General features: G+C 29.5%; 1 protein-coding gene across 1 annotated transcript in view; it reads left to right on the forward strand.

Moving 5' to 3' along the window:
• The window catches only part of ITGA9_2 (Integrin, alpha), a gene marked incomplete at its 5' end in the record, with an annotated part of 67,713 nt that overhangs the window by 11,971 nt on the left and 29,702 nt on the right, over positions 1-26,040 (forward strand). The window contains 3 exons of the mRNA XM_035730783.2: positions 16,189-16,482; positions 17,623-17,972; positions 22,780-22,832. Coding sequence (XP_035586328.2) covers positions 16,189-16,482; positions 17,623-17,972; positions 22,780-22,832 — 697 coding nt within the window. The remainder of the gene's footprint in view (positions 1-16,188; positions 16,483-17,622; positions 17,973-22,779; positions 22,833-26,040) is intronic.

Raw genomic sequence — 26,040 nt, forward strand, 5'->3', positions numbered from 1 at the left:
TCAATAAAATCTGATGTTACATGAATGGTTGTTATCTACTTTGTGTGTCAAGGTCATAGACTATTACTATACAACACAGTTGTTGCTTTTCAAAATTCGACTTTCGTATAGAAAGCAAACTTATCCTGAAAGTCCCGCATCCCCTATCTCTATTGGCATGTAAATTGTTAACCTTAAAGTGTTGTCGTAGGACAGACATTCAGTTTATTCCAGTCCCCATTTATCGAGTCATATTATAATAAACCTCAATAATTAGTAAATGGTACACAGAAAATCCAATACCTTAATCGTTTTTATCAATATTTAACAATAACCGATTTTTTATTTTACTTCAATTTTTTTATATTTAACTGAAACCATTGAGTTTTTTAGCAAACGAATTTTTTATTAAAAACGTTTCTGTGTCACGAGTGCTGACATGAAAGTCTAGATTGCCATCGTAATAAAAATTAATTGAAGATATTTTGAGTACTTTGATACACTCATCACTGTCCCTCATGACTTCTGCAAAGATAACCAAATACATATTAGACTGTTTTTGAAAACTAAACAAAATTGTTGATGCATATTTTCACTGATAGATATTTCTTTGTTACAAGTCTCAAGAGAACTTATATCGTCCTATGGTGATTATCAACTGATATACTTTTGTATTCAAATCCCCAAGTATTATTACATTCGGGGGATGATAACCAGTTTATTGTTTAATACAAGGTTCCAGAGTGCCTTTGCAAACTATGAAAACTATACATTAAATACATTACTTGCACATCTTTCTTCAGTTGTCCTTTACATGCTTCAGGATTCCTTCGATTATATTATTATTACAATTTCTCTTTGTTAACATTCCTTTTCTCTTCAATTTAATCTTCTCAATCTTCTGCTGCTAGGCATTCAACTTCTGATAAGTGCTACATAGTACTTATATTTGTCAACATGAGTAGCATACGTTACAGGTATTTTGTTGTTTCAGCAGTTCTAGTTGAAAAGGTGTTTAAACAATATAATACAACATATCTCGGTCGGATAAATTCACACTGATCTGTTTTGATTTATTATATTTGCTCATTTGAAAATTTACAATTTGTGTTTCCCATTTGTCAAAGTTTAACTTCATTGGATCTCTTATCGATATGTAAACATGTATAAAGTAACTCGACTGCGTATTAAAAACTCCAAACAGTTATATACAAGACACTTCAGTGTTCATCTTAGGTTATACTATTCCAATATATCTTGTTTCATATATTACTGAATAAGACGGTTCATATTTGCCTGCTGAACAATGTAATTTTGAATTGCAGATACATTGTTATCACATTGAATATCTAAATATCCTATTCAAATTTCTATCAGCAAGCTAAAAATCTAAGGTTAAAGGGTATTATGCTGCATATCCCTAACCAAAAAATATCCAGTTATAACATATATAGATAACATATCTAGAACATAAGTATAATTCACATACTTTTTTAAATGGAAAGTACTAATAAGATCATTCGTTTTATAGCTTAAAATAAACTTATCAAACATTTAGTTATCTGGCTTTTTTGCACAGGCCAATGTTTCATCAATAAAATGTAACAAAACGTAAGCATCAGTTGAAAGAAATAAAATGTGTATTGAGAAAAAATAGTGTTAAATCAAAATGAAAGCAATAAACAGTGCAATATAATGATATGTATATTTCATTAGTTAGTTTTAATAGATTCCTAGTTGGAAGAAAAGTTAACTACTCCATCTGGTCAGTCATCAAAGAGAATAAATTCCGAATTTACTATGTGCTTATTGATTATTCAATAAATCTAGTAAAACATTTGACACTATCTTGATTCAGAATGTAAAAACAATAATACACTATATAAATGACGATAGAGAAACTATTATGCATACAGATTTTCTCCCATAAAAGATTACTTTTGTACTAAAAAAAGAAAAAAACAACACTATGTTAATTTACATTTCCAGTTGTAACTGAAAATATTATTCAGTTTATCCTGTCTATATGATTACGGATAACTATGATAACCGGTAAAAGTGATGCTTAGAAAGTTGCCGAATAAATAATTAGTAAGACAATTACAGAGTGAAAATAGATCTGGTCAGAAATGAAAATTGTTTTATTTACATAGTATTATTCACTAAAATTATACTCATCTCATGGAAAAAAAATAACATTTCAATTTGTAGACAATAATATCATATAACAAATGATTTGTAAAATTCATCTTGATAATTATGTTGTAGGCAGTTAGTTATTATAGTTTATATAACGTGATAGAGAATACATTGTCTTCCTGATTATTAGATTTATATACTATGAATGAATTTTATCACCTTTAAATATGTATAGAGCGACTAATTTTACAACGTACATTTAAAATACACGAACAATAATTTGATTTATTGTAATATGTTACTAAGTAACATGTGCATTATAAACTAATCATACGAAACTCTTTGTCTAACGAAGCAAGCATAAGCCTGAGCAACGAAAATTAAACATTTCAGTGGTCAATCTTTTATATAAGCATCACTGGTATTCTTTCACGACCATGTTGTCTTACAATATCATACACAGTAAAGAGCACGTATACATTAAACTCGACTGAGATATCAGAAATTTCAATACATCCTGATGATAGAACTTATCGAATTTCAGCATCAACACTGCTTAGTTTTGGTAGTTAAATCAATAATATAACATCTGCTGAGAACACTTTTTGTTCATTTAGTACTTTTCAATGTCAGCTAGATTGATATACACACAATTTAGTTTAATAGTTGGGCAGGTAAGGAATTACCAAAGGCTTACTGATCACAGCGAATGAGTTCCCTTATTCATCAATTTTAAACTTTTCAGTTATAACGTTATTTTATATATTTCATAATTTCTTTTGCGACCAACTGTTCAAGGGTTTGGTGCTTGTTACTATTAGTGCAATTTTTATGAGTTAAAAAATTCCATGCTATTGTGCTGATGTAAAGGCATGACAGTTTAAACAAATACAATTTTATTATCATGTCCTGGTTTGTTTATGAATTACCAGCTGAAAACAAGGTCAACGAACAGGGATAAGTTCATGGACTTACGCTAATTTTTGTATCACAGCACCCTAACCAGAAAGAGATAGATCAAAAGGATAAATATATAAAATATCTGTTATTCAAATATTGAATTAAGTTAAAAAATGACTAGTAGCATTATTTTTTTCGTTATCACCTAAACTGATTTACTTTTTACTGTGAAGTAGAAAGCATGTTACTGATACAGGTAAAAAATTTACTAGTGAATGCGTTAAGAATGGAAAGTATAAGAAAAACTGTGACTGACATTGTGAAATACCTCTTTTGATGAATTTCTCCATAATCTGCAGTTTAACATACCTATCTTATTCATCTCTAGTACCATTAGTATCCATAGCCTTGAACGTGATATAAGATTCACTCAAATTTGAAGAACAATTTCCCTGGTAAATGGAAAAGGACTCCTGTTTTATCAGCACTGTGCATGAAACATTCAAATCTACCCATTTAGTACTTTATATTTTACTGTGGTTTAATGTATGTTCATCAATCCACCTCAACACTTGTGCTCATCATTTATACATGGATGTGCGAATGCACAAAACAAATGTATGAATATTAATTATTGCTATACAAAAACTTTAAAATACGTTAAAGCCGTAATATCAGACAATATCGGAAAAAATCTTGAAAAACTTGGGCTAATAAGAGGGTTACAGTGGAATCAAATATATGAGAATATAACACACACTAAGATGTTATTTATTTCAATAAGATTATCTATTTGGGTCTGACATTTTATTGGTAGATTTAATTACCAGTACACTGAAAGATATAAAATTAGAAATTAGTCTGAATAACACTTACCAATATGTCAGTAGGATCTACATTCAAGAGGACAACTTCACTTTTCTTACTCATGTATCATTAGAGATTTCGTTATAAAACTTAAGGATTAATTGTATTGATGAATTAATTAACTAGTAGAGTTGTAACAGTATACTTGGTAGTTTCAAATGACATGGTTAAAATTGTGAAATCCGCATAATTAACCTAGTGTTTTGCTAGAGGGAGTAATTAAAATATTCTTTTGATAGGTAAATTCAAGTGATATGATAATAGTATTTTGTATAAATGAATTATTCTTAGTTGAAGAATAATTTGATATCTAGTTATAAATAGAATCGTTTGTCCAATTAAATGCAACATTTATTTATTCTGTAAGTAAAGCAATAATAAGAAAATAGATTATGGTAGTAGCATTAATTAAAACAAAATAATTTTAATGAGTTTTAAAAAAAATAATAATAACAATACTAAATAAAGAGACTAAGTGGTACAAAATAACTAACATTGTCAGATTTAATTAAATATGTTCAGTTGTCAAAAGCTTTAAGTAGAGAATGGTTGATACGGTTGTTGCTTAATATTTACAGTTTAACATTTATTCTCTTACGAATATATATAGACTTAATACGTGGTGATTCATTTTCCGCATAAAAAAAACATTTACAATAAAGTCGTCGTATACTTTGACGAGATTGCAATAGAACCTCGTTTAACTTACTTTAAGAACACAATGAAGAAACTATTTAACAGTTTTGTATGTAAACAATAAAAAGTGAGATTTGACAGAGTGAATTGTACAGTTGTCAGTGGATAACATAAGAGTTGAAAATTTAGGTTTAGATTGCGGATAGTTTCAGGTTTTCATACATTTTACGGAATTTCATACTTAAACAATACAGCTGTATATACATGACAGTAAACAAAACAGCTTCGACACTAATAAAATTATTTGTTTGTTTAATTTTTATTTTTATGTTTTGCCTAGCGAACATTAACCTGTCACTATTGGTGTATAGTAACTGCCTTCATATATCTAAGGCAATTAACCATTAGAAATGATATTTTCTACACATATGAATATGTGTTTCTAGATTCGACATCGTTCAGAACTTTGTGGAACCCAATTATCTTTCATATGGTACTATGTTTTTCTTGAAATCTACGCTTTCAAAAGTGAATGAGAAGTCACGGCTGTCATAAAGGATTAAAATAATCAACTTCATTTTACAATCTAATTTACTACAACTGATTATTCAAATGTCGGTAGTTAGGATTGTATGACAAGATTTTAGTTTGAATTTCTTAGTATTAGTAATATCTAGACACCTGTCTGATTATATTTCCTAGTTTTAGGTATATTTTACATGTTATGAACCAGAAGTGGATTATAAAAATAAAAATAACATGTTCGCTGTCCTAAATGAAAAGTTTTTAATAAAATTAGTATATTTATAACTAAATCCGATTGACCATTGACCAGTTGTTTTAAAAGTAAATATTTCAAAGCGTAGCCAAGAGTAGTCTTTTTTATTTGGAGGTTTTCTTAAAATTTACCACACTTTTTACAAATCAAACAGAATCTGTAATTTTTTACACAACTATTCAAATTATACTGATTCAGTTAGACACGAAGAAAAGCGAAAGTTGCAAAGATTGTGCATAAATCCTTCAATCTATCCATTTATAATTATACTACAACTAATGGCACTATCGTGCGAAGAAGACATTATTGATCCAAATGTCAACAACTCAGTATACTGTTGATTAATATGTTATTACATCGTTGTATGTTTTCTGTGATTCATGATAACCAAAGTATGAAATTTACAGTGAATTTGAATCGATTAAATATGTATATCATTTGTAAGACAACAGAAAAATGTTCAGATCCTTTCAAATTTCTTTGTTGTCATGAGAATTATTTTAATGGTTGATAAATCTTCGCAAAAATTAAATATAATACTAATAACAATAATGATAAACAGTAAAAAAAAACAGAACTGATCATTTTCTCTTAGTTAATAATTCTCACTGATACCCTACCCTCAAAATATTGTCTATTACTCAGAATTGTGTAAATGATTATACTTTTTGTTATGACTTTTGACAGTTAAATATCACGTGATTTATTCGCCAATCAGAATACTACTTGTACATTCTTAACACTGTGCCACAACAATAACGTATTGGCCGGTATGAGCAGCCTAGAGCCCTTATTAGTCCTTTTCCTGCCTAGCCGTACCTGTTGAATCCAGAACGCTAATATAAGCTTCCACTGTATGAATCACATATTTTGGACATACTTGGTTTAAATACAAGCAAACCAGATCACATCATATTATAAAATTAAAAATAATGTTTATACAAGATCAAGCCAATAGGTGGCTTCGAATGTGAGAGACTTTAATTAATAAACTGAGCATAACTTATGAATAGTAATTCGTATAATAGTAGTCTATAGATCGAAATATAGCTTATAATAAGAGGAATATAAATATACTTAACCTAGTTATTCAATAGTTATGCAATAAGAATATATGTATAATATTAGTTCATTAATAGCTCTCAGAAGTTACTCATAATTTATCTTCTCTAGGATATAACACTTTGACAACTAACAATATTGATCATTATATAGATAGAAGCAAATTAAATCACTGACATAATGTTTCCACAAAAATAATGGACTAGACATGAATATTACTCATTAAAAGACTAGACACATACACCCACACACAGAGATGACTAATCTCATCAACCCAATAAAACTTTTTATAAACTTTAACGAATGACAATAAAAAACTAATAACCTTAGTAGCAAGTCAATGTATATGAATAATCAGGGAAATTGTAGCTATGGTAATAATAATAATTATTATAATAAGTTAACAAGTTTAATTATTCAGAGCTCTATCCTAATAATGATGATAATAGTTAAGAAGCTGGCTGATAAGTTTCAACGAAACTACTTAATTCAATGTGGTTAAAATTTCGTATGGGCTCTTCTATTACATCATCATAAACTCAGATAATTGGATTTGTTAACAGTCCATCACACATTAACCATGGATACTATATCCTAGCAAAGATGTCATTATCTAAATATATTACCATACCACCTAAGGCTTAACCATTCCTTGAGACAAAGTTGGTTTAAAGGTGATCTTGACTAGTTGAGTCTGGAAATTTCTGAATTTGATCGGGTATTATCATTTTTCTTGTATATTGCTGTCTAACTTTAATGATTTTATGGTTAATTTCATTTATGCCACATACACTACACACTGCATACAATAAATGTTTAAAGTTCACCATTGAATTAATAAAATAGATGAACAAATCAATTTACAGTTAATTTTGTTTGAACACAACTGAGTGGTTTTTTAAGACAATTTTCTTACATAATCAACACAATGACAATATTAATAATTTCATTACAGCCATTAATTATCATACATCATTTCTTATCAAAATATGTGAGTAATCGTATTTTTCCATAGTTATGTGGCAATGTGGCTTTACTTAGTACACTTTTATCATCAACAGTTTATCCGCATCAGTTTTGTACGCGTGTAAAATAGAATCCAAGAAGTAACTAGGATAGTTTGGTGTAGACTAGTATATCATAAAAACTGGTTATATATGAATCTGTAGAACGTAAACTATGGAAAAACTACATGACAGAAGTCGAAATTTCTGAACAAATAATACTCAAAAATTGTGAATGATGTTTTCATACTGGACTCAATTAATACTAATATTTGGGATTTCCGGAGAATGTGGGAGTTTCACCGCTGAAATCACAAACTAATCTCAGTCGGATCACATTGGAAAACCTGAAAGCATTTAATAGCCAATTCATCATAGTGTGAGATTTCTCAACAGTGTGAGTCAGCGATCTCATACAAGAGAATTGAATAGAGGAACGTCCGTCTCACATTTAAACGCTTAACCTCTAGACCAATGAGCTGATATACAACGGTGTTAATACCTAACTTGAATCAACTCACGATATTATGCAACCTTCATTCATTGCATGTGGTGGATAACTGACTCAAATCCGACGCGTATATAAGTCTACTGCTTACAGCTTGTCAGTAAAACTGCAAATGTTACATTTCGCAGCTATTCACTACTGTAACATGATTATTATTGACGTGGTACTTGAGACGATTATAGAAGTTTTTAGTTTAAGATGTGAACTGATCTCAGGTAGTATGATGTCATGATCAGTGAAGTTTCCTGTTTAACATATAATGGCTTCATGGTCTAATAATGTGTTTTGACTCAGGAGCCGTCAAACTTCAAATAGACTTGCTCCTTGGTAACCAACATTAGAAACTTATATAGGAAAAGACAACATGGTCGACATAGTTCTAGCCAACTTAGTGTCCAAAGGTTCATAGCCTCATCAATCAATTTACCATTCTTACTACTGTTTTATATCTAACATCAGGATTATTCATTCGGTAATTTTACTGTGATCAACAAAATAGTCTTACATACATAATGGATAAAATGTCAAATCACTTATCAAGTCACTGTATGTAGCATACCGTTCAAAACTTATCGTTAAAATAAGAAAACGTGACAAATAAATGTATATTGATTTCAATATGCAGATTGTGTACTTTTTCTACAAAAGAAAATCCAGTAATATTACTTTTTTGTCAAAAATCAATAGTTCTATATAAATCCATATATACTTCTTATTGCTAGACAATTTTGCTTCACACACAGAAATTGTTCCTCAGGTGTTTGAGATGAAAATAAATAGATTTGTTTATATTACCTTTAATATCTATTTTTCTTCATCATTTTGAACAAATATTCTTAATGTTGAGTGTGTACGTGCGTGTATGTAATAACTAGGACAGAACTACTTTGGAAATTCAAACATTATTGATGATAATAAACATGGGACAATTTCTCTATCCCTTTCTCTCTCTCTCTTAATATATATATATATATATATATATATATATGCCTAGAGTTCTTCATAGGTAGTCGAACTGATAAATTTGCTTGCATTACTGATAATTAGATAGTCGGATCAAATAGCTTCTTCCACTATTATTATGTTTAAGTTTAATGTCCGATATATAAAAATTGTATTGTTTATTTGTTTTTTTCGTCATAAATTTCTCGGACACAGACCTCTAAAAGTTGAAGAAAGATGATCCAGAAAATTGTGATCTTGTGATGAATATGTGAAATTTAATGTTCATACATACGTATCTGTAAATATTTGGATTTATTAAAGTAATTTGATCGTCGGCCTTTTTTCCAATTTGAAGCGTTTTGTTTATCCTAAAATATTTTTTCCCAGTTAACATTAAATATACAGATATGCTACATACATATCTAAAGTGAACAGTTTATTTTGAACTTAAAAAGAGAATTTTATTTGATACCTTAACAATAATTCTGCACAGTATTTTAGTAATGTTTGCTAATCCTTGCAATAGGCTCTCATCATAGATAATTGAACAATTCAATGTGAAGTAAAAGTAATTGTAAATTTTCATAAAAAAAGACAAAACAGTAAGCAATTGATGTAAATCAGTTGTACATCATCCGTAGTTATAATTGAGGCTGAATACTTAAAAATATAAGTTAGACAAAGCTAACTCGGTAAGTAATAAACCGATTGACATTAATTGATGTGTATTTATGAATTTCATAATGGATCAAAGTGCGTGCTATAATGTACGTCAGTTTCAAAGCTGAATCGCATTCCCACCTCTTATGATTTGGGTTTAGGATTAGTATCACTAGTCTTCACATTTAAAGCGTGGCTCGAAGCAAAGTCCACTGACTAACATTTACTAGTAAATGAGTTGTTCAATATGCAAAGCAAGTTTCATTCAGCTAATAGTAATACAATTATTTGTAAACAGTTTATATTTCTAGGCATTCTAATTTGTTTTCCATTGAATTTATGTTTTAAAAAAGATAACTTGAAGAAATTTAATCCAAGCATTAAGCTAGATTGTTACATTTTTCGAGATATGTAGTGAATGAAGGATGATTTTCTATGTATGTTTACTAAACTAGTTTGATTAACTGCAATGGAACATGATTACATGATGTCAAAACTGTAAATGTAGAAAATGAAGAAAATGAGTCAATAAAGTGAATTTTCTGATAAAATTAATAAAAATACCCTTGATTGTATGATTTTCATTTTTTAACCAACTTGTAGATCCATTAATGCTAGTTAGTTGTAGAGACAATTCAATTCGTAACTGCAACTGATTATTTACAATGAATTGATCATTGAGTACTTACCAATGTCTATCGATAACATTGCAACTTGATAGATGGAATTCAATTAGGACTGTAGGACGTCACGAACATGATATTGGTCACTATTCAATAATTAATCCGTTGCAAATCTCTCAATCCTGCAGGACGACAACTGCAGTTTGGATACTTCAGTAATTATGTCTCAGACCATGAAGATAGTTGACGTAGTTTCAAATCTTACAGAGAGCATCAGTTTTCCTAGGACTACAGGTACAGCCTGATGATGAGTGTCACCTAGTACGAAATCGAAGTTAAGTAGGTTTTTTTGTTATCTACATTCAACCACCTTATATTTGAAACTAATTTTGTCAATTATTTTTATCATTTCAATCGGATTAATCAATTGTTCATTAGAAATTAATTAATTTCTCTGAGTGAAATAGCACTAATGAAAAAAGTGATAAACCGATCAAACACTGTACTACACTGACTATACAAATTAATCATTTTGGAAGTATGAACAATAATTTAGCTAGACCTTTTATCAAATCAACACCGTTTAAAATGTGTAGGATATCTTATAAGAATTGACATTAAATTTCCGATATATATATATAATATTAGGTAAGATTTACGTTATAAATAACTGAAACAAAAAATCTTAAATAAAATATTCTATAAACAATATAGTAGCTGAATTTTTCTAAAATTGATTGGTTAGCCGGTTCTAATTTTCAGTGAACGAATTCGCATTACATTCAGGATGCTGATCTAAGTTTTTTTCTCACTGAAGTGAAATATAACAATTAGTAGTATGTGAGCTAATAATCACTATCGATTGGTTGCACCTGAATTATGGGACCATACATTGAATTGTTCTTTAGTATGGAGATCCATTAATAATAATAATAAAATTAGTGGTCACTGCAACTCGATCCACTAAAAAAACTAATTAAAATCAAAGCCATTGGAAACGAAATGTTTTTTTATTTATCGCAATTTTTATGATAATCCCTAGCAAAAAATTGTTCAATTGAATTGAATATGATGGTTAGTTCATTATGAAGTGTGTTTATATTATGAACTGATATCATTTTGATAATCACTGAGAACTTGGAAGCACTGGGCAGTTGCTTCGTTCTATTCCGAAACATATAACAGTATATACTCATAAGCTCACCAGAAGTCAAATCAAAAACCATTAGATTTCTAAGTGATCCCATTAACTCTAGATCGAATAATTCATATTTCTAACTTCAGCTTGGTAGGGACTTTCATTCATTATAACCGGTGATGACGAGTACAGAGTTATTTCTGATGTCATATAATTTCAAAGCAAGGAGTGTGATGATCGTAAGTTGTAGAAAATAAGATAAAAACCACAAAGATAAAACTAAATTTATTTCATTTTAATCGCTGAAAAATTCTCATTATATTAAAACACAATTGTATGAACGAAGAATATTCTTTTCAATAATTTCTCATCAGGTTCTACAATTATAAATCCAGATTAATAATCCATAAAATTGGCCAGATTTAAGGCAAAATACATCATTTGGAAATTGTAATATGTGAATCAGGAATTGTTTGTTATATAAATAAAATTGTTAATGTTGGGGCTGACTAATATGAAGTGTTAACTTGAATCAGTTTATAAGCGAAATAAAATTGTGAGATAAATTATCAGAATAAATATGGTCAACATGGGGTAAGAGAGAGAGAGACTGCGAATCCTACAGACGGCTGAAGCAATTGCTATTCGAATCAAAAAGCCAGAGCTTTGTATCCAAAAGAAGTACGTTCAGCCACTCCTTTTACCCTGGCCAACTAGCTAATAATCAATCTTATAATGTGGTGACGTAATCTGGTTAATGTTCATTTTATGTCCCAAACTTTATTATTATTATTATTATTATTATTATCACTGTTATTATTATTATTGTCTTTACACTTGATAACCCCCTTTTTGATGAATTTATTCAATATCCACCCCTGAATCTACTATAGTTGACCTAATTATTTCACATATTACGTAATTTCCGATTTGTAATCACAATATTCTCTCTCTCTCTCTCTTACCCCATGTTGACCATATTTATTCTGATAATTTATCTCACAATTTTATTTCGCTTATAAACTGATTCAAGTTAACACTTCATATTAGTCAGCCCCAACATTAACAATTTTATTTATATAACAAACAATTCCTGATTCACATATTACAATTTCCAAATGATGTATTTTGCCTTAAATCTGGCCAATTTTATGGATTATTAATCTGGATTTATAATTGTAGAACCTGATGAGAAATTATTGAAAAGAATATTCTTCGTTCATACAATTGTGTTTTATTCCATTTTACAAAATGCTATTAGTTGCAGTTTCTTTCTTTCAAAATATTCTTAATAACAAGTGTTTACTTTAAGTGTATTTCGACATGGTTATTTCGCTGTTATTTCTCTGGGAATTAATACGTCAAAATGAGGATTTATGGAGATTCTAGTAATTTTGATAGTTGAATCCATGAGTTCTCCTAGTATGGGACTCTACAGCAGTGCTCATCCACGATCCCGCGCGCATGACTCGAACCCAGAGCCTTCCGTCTTACGCGCGAACGCTTAACCTTTAAACCATTGAGTTAGCATCCAACAGTATTAATGTCTAACTTCAATCTGCCCATCATAAATCGATTTAAGTTGATCATTAACACCGTCGGATTTCGGCTCAATGATCTAGAGGTTAGGCGTTTAAATGTGTGACAGACGTTTCTCTATTCGATTCTCTTGTATGAGATCGTGGAATCGCACTGTTGAGAAATCTCACACTATGATGAATTGGCTATTAAATACTTTCAGGTTTTCCAATGTGATCCGAATGAGAATAGTTCGTGACTTCAGTGGTGAAAATTCCACAATCTCCAAAAATCCATATACTGCTATTAATTATAAAGGTCAATAATTTGGGATTATTTACGATTATTCATTGACTAATGTGTAATTGTATCTTAGAACTACGGAATTTTCAACTATTTTGTTGAATGACTAAGTAATTACTACCTTATGATTTAACATGATTTCACATACATTTTTCTAGATAGCCTTACAGCTGACTACTAATAAATTGGTTAGATGTTGATTATTGGTATTCTTCATTTTACTTTTACAATACACTTCACAACGCATGTTCTTTATTTTCATCCTTAAAAATATTTCAATCTTCTTTAATTCTTAAAATGAACATAATCGTTAGAAATCATACGCGCAAGTTAATATTAGGTATTGTAAAAACAACTTACTATTTTTGTTTTGTTTTAGAAATATGAATTAGTTAAGACAATTTAATTTGAATTAATAAGTCATTCAAATGCTTTCTTTTTTTATTATTAACATGGTAACATAATTGTTTAACTGAATACACTAATGCATGTTTCCTTCATTTATTGTCTTTTCCGTCTATTTGTTCTAATAAACATGACACACTGCATTTAATGTGAATTAAACAGTTTGAAATTTAACAACGAAATGATTCACGTTTGACTGTTATATATTAATCTAAGTTAAACAGTATTGTTTTTTTCTTCTATTATTTTACTAAACTTATACAAGATTTTCTTGAACTCCAGGGTATGATCTTATTGTTTCACCAGTTATGATTAGTATATTTGTTTTGTTTTCATTTGAAATAAACAGTATGTAATTACGCGCCAAATCATTCACTACTTACATGTATATTCAATTAGTATTAACTATGTCCAATATTTAGTCCAAACAAATGTAAGATTATTATCATTATTTAATTAATCAATAGAAGTAATAGAATGATGTGTTATTCCTATCGGCAAAATGTTTAAAATGTTTTTCTGAAATGACTTACTAAATAGCTTATCCGACATACAAGATGACAATTACTTATATAACTGACTCACTATTATTACTAAAAGCTTTAACGGAATGTTACTAATGTGAGTTATGAAAATGAAATGTTAATAATGAAAAAAAATTTGTTCTTACTGTTAGGAATCTTCAAAATAAATAATAAACCATGTTATTTTGTCTTATGCTCATTTTAATTCTAATAATTACTGTCTGAATACAATTTAAGGATAAAAGATTACAAGGTATAAAGTTTTATCCAATTATAGAATTTTGTGATTGTTTTGCCTAGTGAAGAAAAATATTTATTTAACGCTGTCAAATAATTTAACATTTTATTTTAGTGATGTAATCACACTATTACTTGATTTAGACAACCATTGAAAACCAAGAAGCACCGGTCAACAGTTTTATTCTTGTTACGAGACTATTCAGGAATACACACTAATAACTCCTTTGGGGGTCGAACACATATTATGTCATGCGACGAACGCCTAGTCTTTAAATCGCCGAGTTGGCGCCGAATGTTTTATATATTTAACTTCAATCAACTTGTGGCATCTAAACTATAAAACTCAACAATGTCCACAGTTGCTTTGCATTACTACTCAATGTATTAGATAAGTAATGAAAACTAGCATATAGAAGTTTTAGAAATGTTTCTTTGTTTATTGTAGTCTATTCATTTATTTCTATGAAAAACAAATTAGTTAACTATTATTGGTTAGTACAAAAAGCCATCTATGTAATAACAATAAAATCAATTATGTTCGACTTCAACTAGGTATAATCCAGTGAAAAGTAATTGTTGACATATCATATTTCTGAGTGTCTACCACACTGGTTATTAATCTTTTTTATTGACACTTCGTTTGTATAAAGGTTGTTCAGTGAACGAAGTAAACACTTCAGTGAAACTGTTTATTGTAGCTATAAAATTGTATTTATCTAGCAGTATATTAAAGAATTGAGTAAAAGAACGACATAATACCGAAAATAATCTATTTTATCGAAAAGTAGTCAAGCGAGTTTCTGCTTAATGAATTTAAACGAAAAAATTAATTAATTTCAGAAAATGTTTTTGCAAATATTATAGTAATTTCAATCGTTGAGATCATGAGTCAATTGAATGATGTAAAATAGTTAACTATTAAATTATTAGAGAAAAGTGTAAGGAATTAATGAAAACTGATTATTCAGAATAGAAAGAAAAAAGGGGTTTAGGATGAATATAGGCGGAGAGACTAAATATATTGCCTTCATATACAGTCTAAGCTACTCTCAATGGATTGCTGATATCCTCTTCAGTGCACTCAAGTTTTTTATTCATACCCTATTTGAGCATTGGGTAGATTGTTATAAGTAAATAATATATTTTTAATATCCCAATGAGTAGAAAAACTAGATTTTCTGACGTTTCGTGACTCAGTGTAAGCCACTTCTTCAGAGAATAAATAACCAAATTAAAATTAATCCAAGTTTGAAAAGTACGACGGAACAATAATAATATGTGATCAATCAAGTCGAACTTGTTCAGACCTGATTTTTGGTTGATCACATATTATTCTTATTGTTCCGTCGTACTATTCAAACTTGGATTAATTTTAATTTGGTTATTTATTCTCTGAAGAAGTGGCTTACACTGAGTCACGAAACGTCAGAAAATCTAATTTTTCCACTCATTGGGATATTACAAAGCTATTACTAATCACATTAATAGTTGGTTCCGTTTAAATCAAATATCATATTAGGGGATATGTGGAGATTGTAGTATTTTCAAAATTGAATTCTCAAGCCAATCTAAGCTAGATCAACATTAAAAACCTGGAAGCACTGGACAACCATTTCATCCTAATATAGGACTCCTTAGAAGTGAGCATTTACAATTCCACACACATGACTTGCACCCAGAAACATCAGTCTCAGGCGTAATCCTGCATGCGTGATCGTGGACAAGTACTGCTTAAGAGTCCTATACTAGGACGAAACGGCCGCACAGTGCTTCAAGGCTTTCATTGGTGGTCTAGCTTAGATTGAATCGTGGAGTCAACTTTGTAAATCAAATATGTTAATGAAAGTTTATGTCAAAGTGATTTTTTTAAAATTTAAATTTCAAAGCATTTATAAATTAATTTCTGTATGGTAAATTTTCAATCCGGAGTTTAATCTTTTGTTGCTGTTAATATTTCAGTATCTCATTGGTTAGGTGGGACTGTGGCAGCTGCAAACAATGCTGTTGATGGAATACAACTTGGTTGTGATTTTCGTTATTTATTGAATTCTGACTTATTGAATGAAATTCCTAATGATTTAACAGTTAATTCGGTTGATCAATACAAATCATCAGTAAAATCAAAAAGTTCACTTGGAATTGGAAATTGTGCTTTATATACTGGAACATCTATGCAGTATGTTTCTGTAGATCCTTGTCATAGTCAAGAAGAAGGTGCATGTCTTGCTGGATTCAGTGCAGATGTAAAAGCAGGTGAATGTTTTATTTATCTTTTATTTAAATCTCAAGCAGACTATATTTTAAGCTGTCTGATACAAGAATGGAGAACAATTATTCGAAATCTGATATACTTGTTTGAAAGTTAGTTTAACATAGAAGTGAGACAAGAACTCACTGCTTTGAGTCATTAAACTGGTTAAAATTAAATAATGTTAACATTTGGCTACCGAGTCAGTCGTGTTTAAGGTATCTTGTTGATTGTGAGATGAGAATGTCATGAGTTGAATTTCCGAATGGATGTTGGCATATGCCACTGAATAGACTACAATATAACGATACGGATGTTCTGTATTCCACAGTTTTTAGACGTTTCTCACTGGATGTTAATTTTTGGTATAGGCTTTTTCAAAATTTAAATAAACCACCTAGGTAGATTATTTAATTTCAGTTGGACAACATTGTCAAAAAGAAACATGTGACTCCAAAAACATATATGCATACAGATGTTTGTAGGCGACAAACTGAAGGCCATACATTTTTCATAGCATAATTCATGTGAAATGGTTTCGAAATCCAACATAAATGTCCTGCTAATCAAGATACATAAAATAAGATTGTAGTAAATATTGTTTGTATTTACGAGCTATCCATAAAAGATTGAGTTTTCTGGAATTATTATTGAAGATATATTTGAATGCCCAAATGGTGGCTTCATACTTTATAATAATTTACCTGATCTTTCAAAAAAAGCGTAGTCGCTGCTACTTTCTTAGATTACTTCGAGGACTGATCTTAGTTAGATAACCATTGAAGACCAGGAAGCATTAAGCAGTCGTTTCGTCCAATTATGTAGCTCCTCAGCGCGGACCTATGAGAGATCGAAAATACGTAACACAGAGACAGCTTGACCTTCAAGCGATTAAGTCGGCAACAAACAGTTTACATATTCTTAGTAGGAAGTGAACATTTAAGAAACACATGTTACTGATTTATATTGATTTACTAATAAACTATCTGTTCAGTGCTACTTACAACAGTTCTCCAAACGATCTCAATCCTAAATGAAAACGAACATTCAGTGACAAAACCTTCAGAACATCTCATAGTTTCTTTAGAAAGATATTCATTTGATCCATTTATCTGCTTTCTTTTTTGACATTCTTTACCAAATAGGTAATCAATCCGGTGAAGCATTAGTTGCTTTAGGAATGCCTGGAAGTTATTTAACTGAGGGAAATATCTTTCTAGGTCGTTATCGTGGTCGTGAATTAATCAATGCAATTCGATTGAAAAGTTCATCACATGATTTAAAGCATAAGGGTTTTGGTTTAGGATATGCTATTGCTTTAGCCAAATTAAATAATAATAATAACGAACTTAGTGGACAAAACAAACATATACAATCAGATGATCAGCAACATTTTCAGTCAAATATTAACATCATTACATCAAGTCCAATGTGGATTGATAATGAATATCGTGGAATTATTATGATATTAAATCAAGCTATGGATTTAGGTGGAGTAAGTATTGAATATTCTGACTATTTTTTATACTATTATTGGTTTGTACTCAATGATGTAAAAATATATGTTTACTGGTTTTTCAGAAGTATCAGGGAGTTTTTGCATTCTACTTTTAGACGTCTCTAATAGTTTTGACTTTCTTGCCATCTGTATAAACTTAATATTTACCTTAATGACAATTTTTTTTACTTATCAATAGCTAACATCTAAAACAAAGTTTTCCCTCATGTTTGATATAAAAACAAGTCAAATTTACCTCATACAAGGTAGTTCCGTTAAATAACAATTCGGTATTAGTTGTACAACGTTTCCATTGGACGTTTCTATAGTAATGAAAAAGTATCAAATGTACCGTAACATATAAATCTTCCTCCAATCAACGAGTCCAGCACATAGACCAACTAAAAATCAGGTTATTTTGTTATGAACAATAGGATTTATGAGACACAGTTAATCTGATTTGTGTAACTTACATAAAGGAACGTGTATAATTCGTAAAACAAACCGAAAAACTTCCTGTATCTATTCTAAAGTTTTATTTTTTATAGCAGAATGAACATCAAAGTGATTGAATTCGGCAACATTCATACTATATTATGAAATGACTGAAATTGCAAGCAAAAATCTTTTAATTCCAACTATGTATTCTAATGGTAACTTGTCTTACCCAGTTTTTGAAGGTGTCTTGAATGTTAACTGTGTATACAAAAATTTCTGAATAGGATGAAGCAGATATCAGATGTACTATAACTTTAACTGACCAATTAATTCTAACAATGAATTCCAAACTAATCAATCCGCATCAATCTTCATTTTTCAAATACTTGATTTAATACACCCAAAAGTCAAATTTTCAAATCTGATTAACCGGTTAAAGGTGTTTAAATACATGAAATAATATTATCGGTAATCAGCAATAACAATATTGTTGATAGTAATATTATTACGAATTCAAACGATAATGACCAGATTTAAAGTCCTGTTTATTTTAGTAGACATAGAATTCAAAAACAAACAAATAAATATTAGAAAAGAGACATAACATCTTGAGTGTTAATACCATATGTAAATCAGTGAGGAATGCGAACAAAAATACAGAAGAAATGGGATTTATAATTATACGTTTCAGACAATAGAAGGGATTTTACCCATTAGTCAATAGTTCCCCATTTATAACAGATCATAAATCTTAGTTAGGACAAAATGAAATGCTCTACATGCATAAACATCAGACTATAGGTCAATAAGTATCAGAATGATGTAATTTAAAGGAGGTTAATTATTATAACATTTTATGATGATTGGCTGGGAATTCACAGTTTTACAGAAGATATAATTACCAAGAAACTAATCTTTCAGATCCGAGTTGTTTCTTAATGTTTCTTTTAATAAATGGTAATATACTGTATAGTATGAACTATTACATTTAATTATCTGAAATTTGCAGATTGAGGTCACTTTATAACTTAAAGTAGCAAGAAGAACAAAGTACACTTTGTAATTGATCATTGGTGTACAGAAGTTTATTCGTAGAAAATCACTTACTAACTGGGGTACTGAATGATACATGTTTGAATCTCAGAAGGATTATCTATTCTCTTGAGATTTCTAATACTTCATACTTTTAAGAGATCTAGATTTGTAGCTTTCTAACCTTTACTGCCTAACACTAAAAAAACCAAAGTTCTCTTTTTTACTACGAGTTTGCTATCGGACTAACAAGTTTGGGAACGTAACAATATGTTTGTATAGTCAGCTTTAAATCACGTTTTGTACTTGAAGGCTAATGTAAGTAATCAGTCACTCAGGTTAAAATTTTGTGGAGCAGGGTCAAAGCTAAAAGCTAGTAGTTTAATGTAGAATGTTTTAAAAATTAATTTATCACTTCCAGTGATAAATAGTGTTGAACAAATATCGTAGATTTGTTACATCATGAACTTAGTAGAAAGGTCTGGGTAAATAACAATCATTTATTCAACTCAGCAAACACAAAATCTATTTAGATTAAAGTTAATTTTCATTAATGACTAACATCAGCCTATAACTAAATAAAAACTAGAGGGCTTCAGAAATCCCATCTTTTATCCAGTGTTCGTAATTGGCAGACAACTACAAACATGAGATCTGATACGAACTGTTGAAGGGTTTACATATTTTTAATAGTTTAAGTAATCGCTCTCATTTTATCATTAAAACTTATTTTTCGGTGAAGTCAAAACTTATGATTATTTCTTGTGAATATAAATATTTTCGTCACATTTTGATTATTTCGTCTTATGATTATGAAATATATTTATCATTTTATGTCAATTAAATGGTCTTCAAGTAAAGAAAATTCCATCGGAGAAAATTATATTTTAAACGAAATCATTTACTTAAGCTGTATATTCGTATTTATAGTTTTATGATAAATATATGTATATAGAAGGATAGAAAAGATTGCATCATAAATTGCTTCGAGAATCTGGGAAAATATCTTCTCTTACCCCTTGATTAATAAGTAACCTCACTTGACGATAAGAGTTTCGGATAAATCTTTTCTATCCTTCTATAGACATATATTTGAAATCAGTGAAGAGCTTTTGTGGATATTATATTAATTTAATAGTTGAATTCATGAGTCGATTGAAGCTAGACCAATATGGGAAACCTGGAAGCACTGAACGGCTGTTTTGTCCTAGTATGGGATTTCTCATTAGTTCACACCCACAATCTCACCTCGCGAGATTCAAACCCAGAACCTATCAGTCGCGCACAAGCGCTTAACCACTAGACCACTGAGCCGCCATCCAAAGGTGCTAATGTCTAATTTCAACCAACCCAATATTTAAAAGACAACTATAGACACCATTGTACAGCTTAAGTAGATGATTTCTTTAAAAGGAAAATTTTCTTCTCTTGAACTCTTTTTATTTTTATTTAACGATACATAAGTCTTCAAGTTTAAGGTCTAGACAACGAAAATACCGTAAAATCATACTGTATTCATTTTCAATCTGATGTATGAATTGCTCCATATTAAAATACCAGTTGATATCCTCAACTATATTCAATGTCCAATACAATTAAGTTTGCACTGTTTAAATATTTAACCTGTTAAATAAAATAGTCTGGGAAATTTATTTTGTTCATCAAAGTAAATCAGTACGCATTTTGAATTTGGTGCTAAATGGCTGTAAGATATACATACCATTTGCTTCTTCTTTTCGTGCAAGTAGTTCTCTTGATAAACTTTTAAAAAAATACAAAGACAGCAGACATGATGGGATAAAATGAATACTTCTAGACACTTTATATACTGTAAATCATTTACAAATTCTACGATTTATATTAATAAACATATGACGTTATCCAAATGTAATTGGTGGGTAAAATGTATAAATTCTAGTGAAAATATATCAAAAAATCATCGCTGAAAAAAGTTGTAACTACTTTCCGTATTTATACAAATTAATGGATAGACAAACGAAATAACTGAGAGAGCGAAAGAGAGTGTGTGTATGACGTACTTGAATGTAAGGAATATCCGCAAATTGTTATGATTACGGTAAGCAGCGTAATAAAAAAGAAAATAATTGCAAAAAAATAATGACAACGTAACCATGATAGTGGCGATAGTAATTAATATAGTGTGAGAAAATTAATTTAATCGAATGACTAAATTGATAGGGGGTCAAACATTTTATTAAGTAATCTTAAAATAATAAAACTATTTATAGTAACCATAAATTAAATTGAAAACTTGACTGAAATATATGGTGAAGTTGTTATTAGGAATATAGATAAACAAATAAAATGAAACATTAAGGAAGGGAACTGTTAGAGTAAGCTTGTCACTACACTAATGACAGATGTATACATGGACTACAATTGAGACGAATAATAATTATTGCTTCTATAAAACGTAGATGTTCGCCATTATTTCGGCTATTTATCGATTACGTCACATAGTCTCTCATCTATTCCGTCCGTCAACAAATTAAACTTGTGTGAATATGAAAAACCAATCATAATTGTTTTTCACTGGTGAACTGATATAACTTTATGCATGTTACACATAATATTGTATTTGTATAACATTTTATTTATTTATACGATTTCGTAAGTCTGTGAAAGAATCCAAGTGAAAGAAATAATGAAATGAATTCACTTCAACCTACAAAGCGTTTTATTGTCACTTTACTAAATACGATATTAAAAAATATACTGTTGCATTATTTGCTTACTTACCACTTTACGCCTGTTACTTCTCGTGAAGGAGCATCCACCGGCAATCTACATCCAACTCTGTCAGAGACAGCCCTTTCCGATTGTTTCCAGTTGATATTCATCCTTTAGATATCTGCTTCCAAGTTTCAATACAGTGTGTTCTTTGGTCTTCCTCTTTTCCGTTTTCCTTAAGGATTTCAAATTAGCGCTTGTTCAAGTGATGTAGTTTGATGATTTCCGTAATGCATTTCGTCCACTTTCAGTATCTTTTCCTAATTTCCTCTTCAGATGGAAGCTAATATGTTCTCTCCCACAGTAGACTGTTGCTGACTATTGTATTAGACAACTAAAATTTTTTAATCATGATGAAATCAAGAGTTTACGCTTATCATATGCTCTTTAAGTAATATTCAAACATATATCCTACATTAGTTGACCTCCTATGATAATTTTCGAGATTGACTTATAATAGTCAAATAAATGTGTATATATTTTTTTAAAAATAATAATTTTTCGCTCATTTTTCAAATGATTAGATCACAAAGTTTTATATTACAATGTTTTATCTTCGTTACTATTTATATTTTATAAACAGATAACTTATTTGAAAGATAAATGGAGTCATGTTGGAAGTTATTTTGGATATAGGTAAGTAAATTAATAATCTTAATATTTTATCTTATAATTTTTAATAGTATTTTCAATTATATAAAAAAAAGTAGGAACTTAGACGTTTTTTTTAAATTGACTTCGAAATTTGTTTTAATTGCTCTGGCCAAATATACAAATCAGAAGATCAGTAATATAGATTACGTAATCACTACAGGAATTCTACTTCGTCAGTCATGTAATTATTCATTTTATTTTCATCAATTATTACAACTTATAATAAAAAGCCTTCCTCCAAATAACATTTAATTTAGTAAAACAAAAACCAATTATATATCATTCAGTGTATTAAACCATTCAATAATACTATGTAGAGTTTAAATCAGTTTTCTGTAAAGGAAAGAGTTCCCTTTGTGAGGTAATGTCCAAACTTAACAGCCTATATTTATTTGTATATAATATATCACTACATGAAATGATAAGCTGATTAAGAGTTAAGTAATAAATTTTATTAACATAAAGGTTTAAGTGATACTGCTTTATTCCAAGTTAATTTTTACCACTAATCAACATTACTGAAGAACTATAGAGTAATGAATAATATTGTCGTTACGTTTTACAACTTCTCAGTTCAATCTAACATTATCACCATAAATATAAGTCTCAACTTAGTAATTACTGTATGATTATATGTAAAGAATTCATGATAGATATTCGATTTAAAATTAGTTTTAATGAGTAAACTAATGTTATTTGAGTGAACAATACAAAGAAATATACTGTTTAATGATTTTCAATTTATCTATCATTACAATAAGCTTTGATAAAGGGAACTATGTGTATGAAATAAGCTTTGAATTAATTAGTGATGAAATTAAATTTTTAGAGAAAATACTTTACAATTAAAATAATGAGGTTTTCAAACAATTAAATGATAACAGTTGAATTAATAAGTCGATCTAAACTAGACCATCATTGAAAGCCTGAAAGTGTTGGACGTTCGTTTACCCCTTGTATGGAACTCCTCAGCAGTGTACATCCATAATCCCACACTCCGGACTCGAACCCAGGAGTTTCGGTCTTGAACTCAAACGCTAATGGCTCGTGAACTCAACTGTTAAAATACTACAATCTCCAGAAATATCCATACAGAGAATAAAATGATAATTAACAAAATATTCTATCATTATTGGTGCATCCTTCAATATTGTTAGGAAGTATAGGAACTATAGGACAACTATTCAGTCCTAGTATGCAACTCAGCATTAAGTAAATACGACCTCAACGGCATTTAAACTCAGAACCTTTGAGTTTCACTGCAAGCGCCTGACCTTTAGGGTTTTGGTGTAAATTTGTAATATTGTGCCATCAACTTCCAATATCAAATAGTTTTTTTTAAATGATAATACTACTGTAATAAATATTCATATCAACGTGTAAGTATGAAATAACTAAGTTACAGAGTTTAGCTCTCTTGTTTTGAGATTTAAGTCAATAATGTTTGCTTATGAATGACGCGGTTTAAGGTAAAACTTAGCGCATGATAATATACCTTTGTCTGTTCACTATGCAACCAAACAATCCGATTTTTCATAATCAAAACCTAATATATAAATGTTCAGTTCTGAAATCCTTACCATATGTAAAAAGCCATTCCAAACCTTATTGTTGATAAAGCCTTACATCTGGCCTATCCAGGTATATAATTAGTATAATTTCCTTTCTACATGAAATCCTGGACAAATGAAGTGTTAAAAATCGTTAAAAAATACGATGAAGTACGCTTCTGTGTGACTGATTAGCAGTTAGCCAATCAGAAACGAAAATGTATGTTATTTTTTATAATTCATTTTCGATTTCAATAATCATTTGAATGTCTCCATGTCTAAATTTGATTTCGTTTACTAGACCTCCTGATTTTGTAACAACTCTCAATTCTTATTAGTGGGTCGGTGAGAAAGTCAAGTAAGACCATCACAGTTTCATGATAATTATATTTTAGAAAAAAATGAAAACCTGAAACAAATTGTTCTATATTAATAGTGATTACTTTGGACGATCTAAATTTGGTCATCTTTTACATTAAACGTTGAACTAATGACCTATGGACTTTTATGACAGAAACTATTTGAAGCATAACTGAACCATATTTAATAGCAAAGTATTGAAATATGGATTAGTGAATATGATCTACCTAATATCTTTTCTATAACGGCATATCATTTCCTAATTATACTCCACTCAATGTCTTCAGTTCATGAACTAAGCAAAGCTCAATCTAACCATTAAATATTTTAAAATGTCAGTAGATTTCTGACTTAAAGTTGATGGTTGTTAAACTCCAAGTGTTTCAAACTTGAACAAATAGGACAATCTGTTCGCCCTGGTTGTAAAAATGATGCTTTTCAATAATAAATACTAACTTCGTTTCTTTTGTGAATAAGTAATTACCAACAAAATACAGGATAATATTCACCAATCCGTTTTTACTAGTGTTCATTGCTTGAAATAGAAAGTTTAGGGCTCAGAAGTATTTTTTTTTACTGAAGTAGCATTTAATGAACTTTGAAGCAACAGCGTAATTAACTTAATTATGTACTTTCGTAAAACTTCCTACATTTTTCTTTATTAATTTATATTAAATAGGTTTTACCAAAATATCTTTTATAAAAATGTTAATTACCGCACTTTATTTGTATGACTAATTTATGTTATTTCCTACAAATACGTAAAGGTAGATGAATACGTGCATTTTATTTATGCATTTATCTAATTCACCAATTAATTCATTAAACATTTAGTTAGAATTCAGACTAATTAATTAATCAGTCTAAGTAATAACACTTATTGTTGACAAGTCAGTGTATTATTTTCAAAATATTTATCACTTCCACCATTGTTTTATCCAACTCGTCAAGATAACCCCTTTTTCATTGTCTGAAGGTTTTTAATCAGACAGATTTATATGCCTACTATTAAGTAAATCTACTACATATTAGTTGCTAAAAGGTCATATATTGGTTGTTAAAGTATGCACATTTTATAGAACATCAATATAATGAGTTCATGATGTAGTTATTAAATTTGATCATTAAAAAGCTTAGAATATTCCAGTTAGTAATATATAACTGAAAGTAACATGTGAAATCATAACAACGATCTTACAAATAACCAGTATGACCATAACCAGCGGAGCTAATCCGTGTCGAATGTTAGGCAGTTAATCACCAAAGATGGTTGCTCAATA

The sequence above is a fragment of the Schistosoma haematobium genome, chromosome 1 (assembly GCF_000699445.3).
Source record: "Schistosoma haematobium chromosome 1, whole genome shotgun sequence".
Lineage (NCBI taxonomy): Eukaryota > Metazoa > Platyhelminthes > Trematoda > Strigeidida > Schistosomatidae > Schistosoma > Schistosoma haematobium.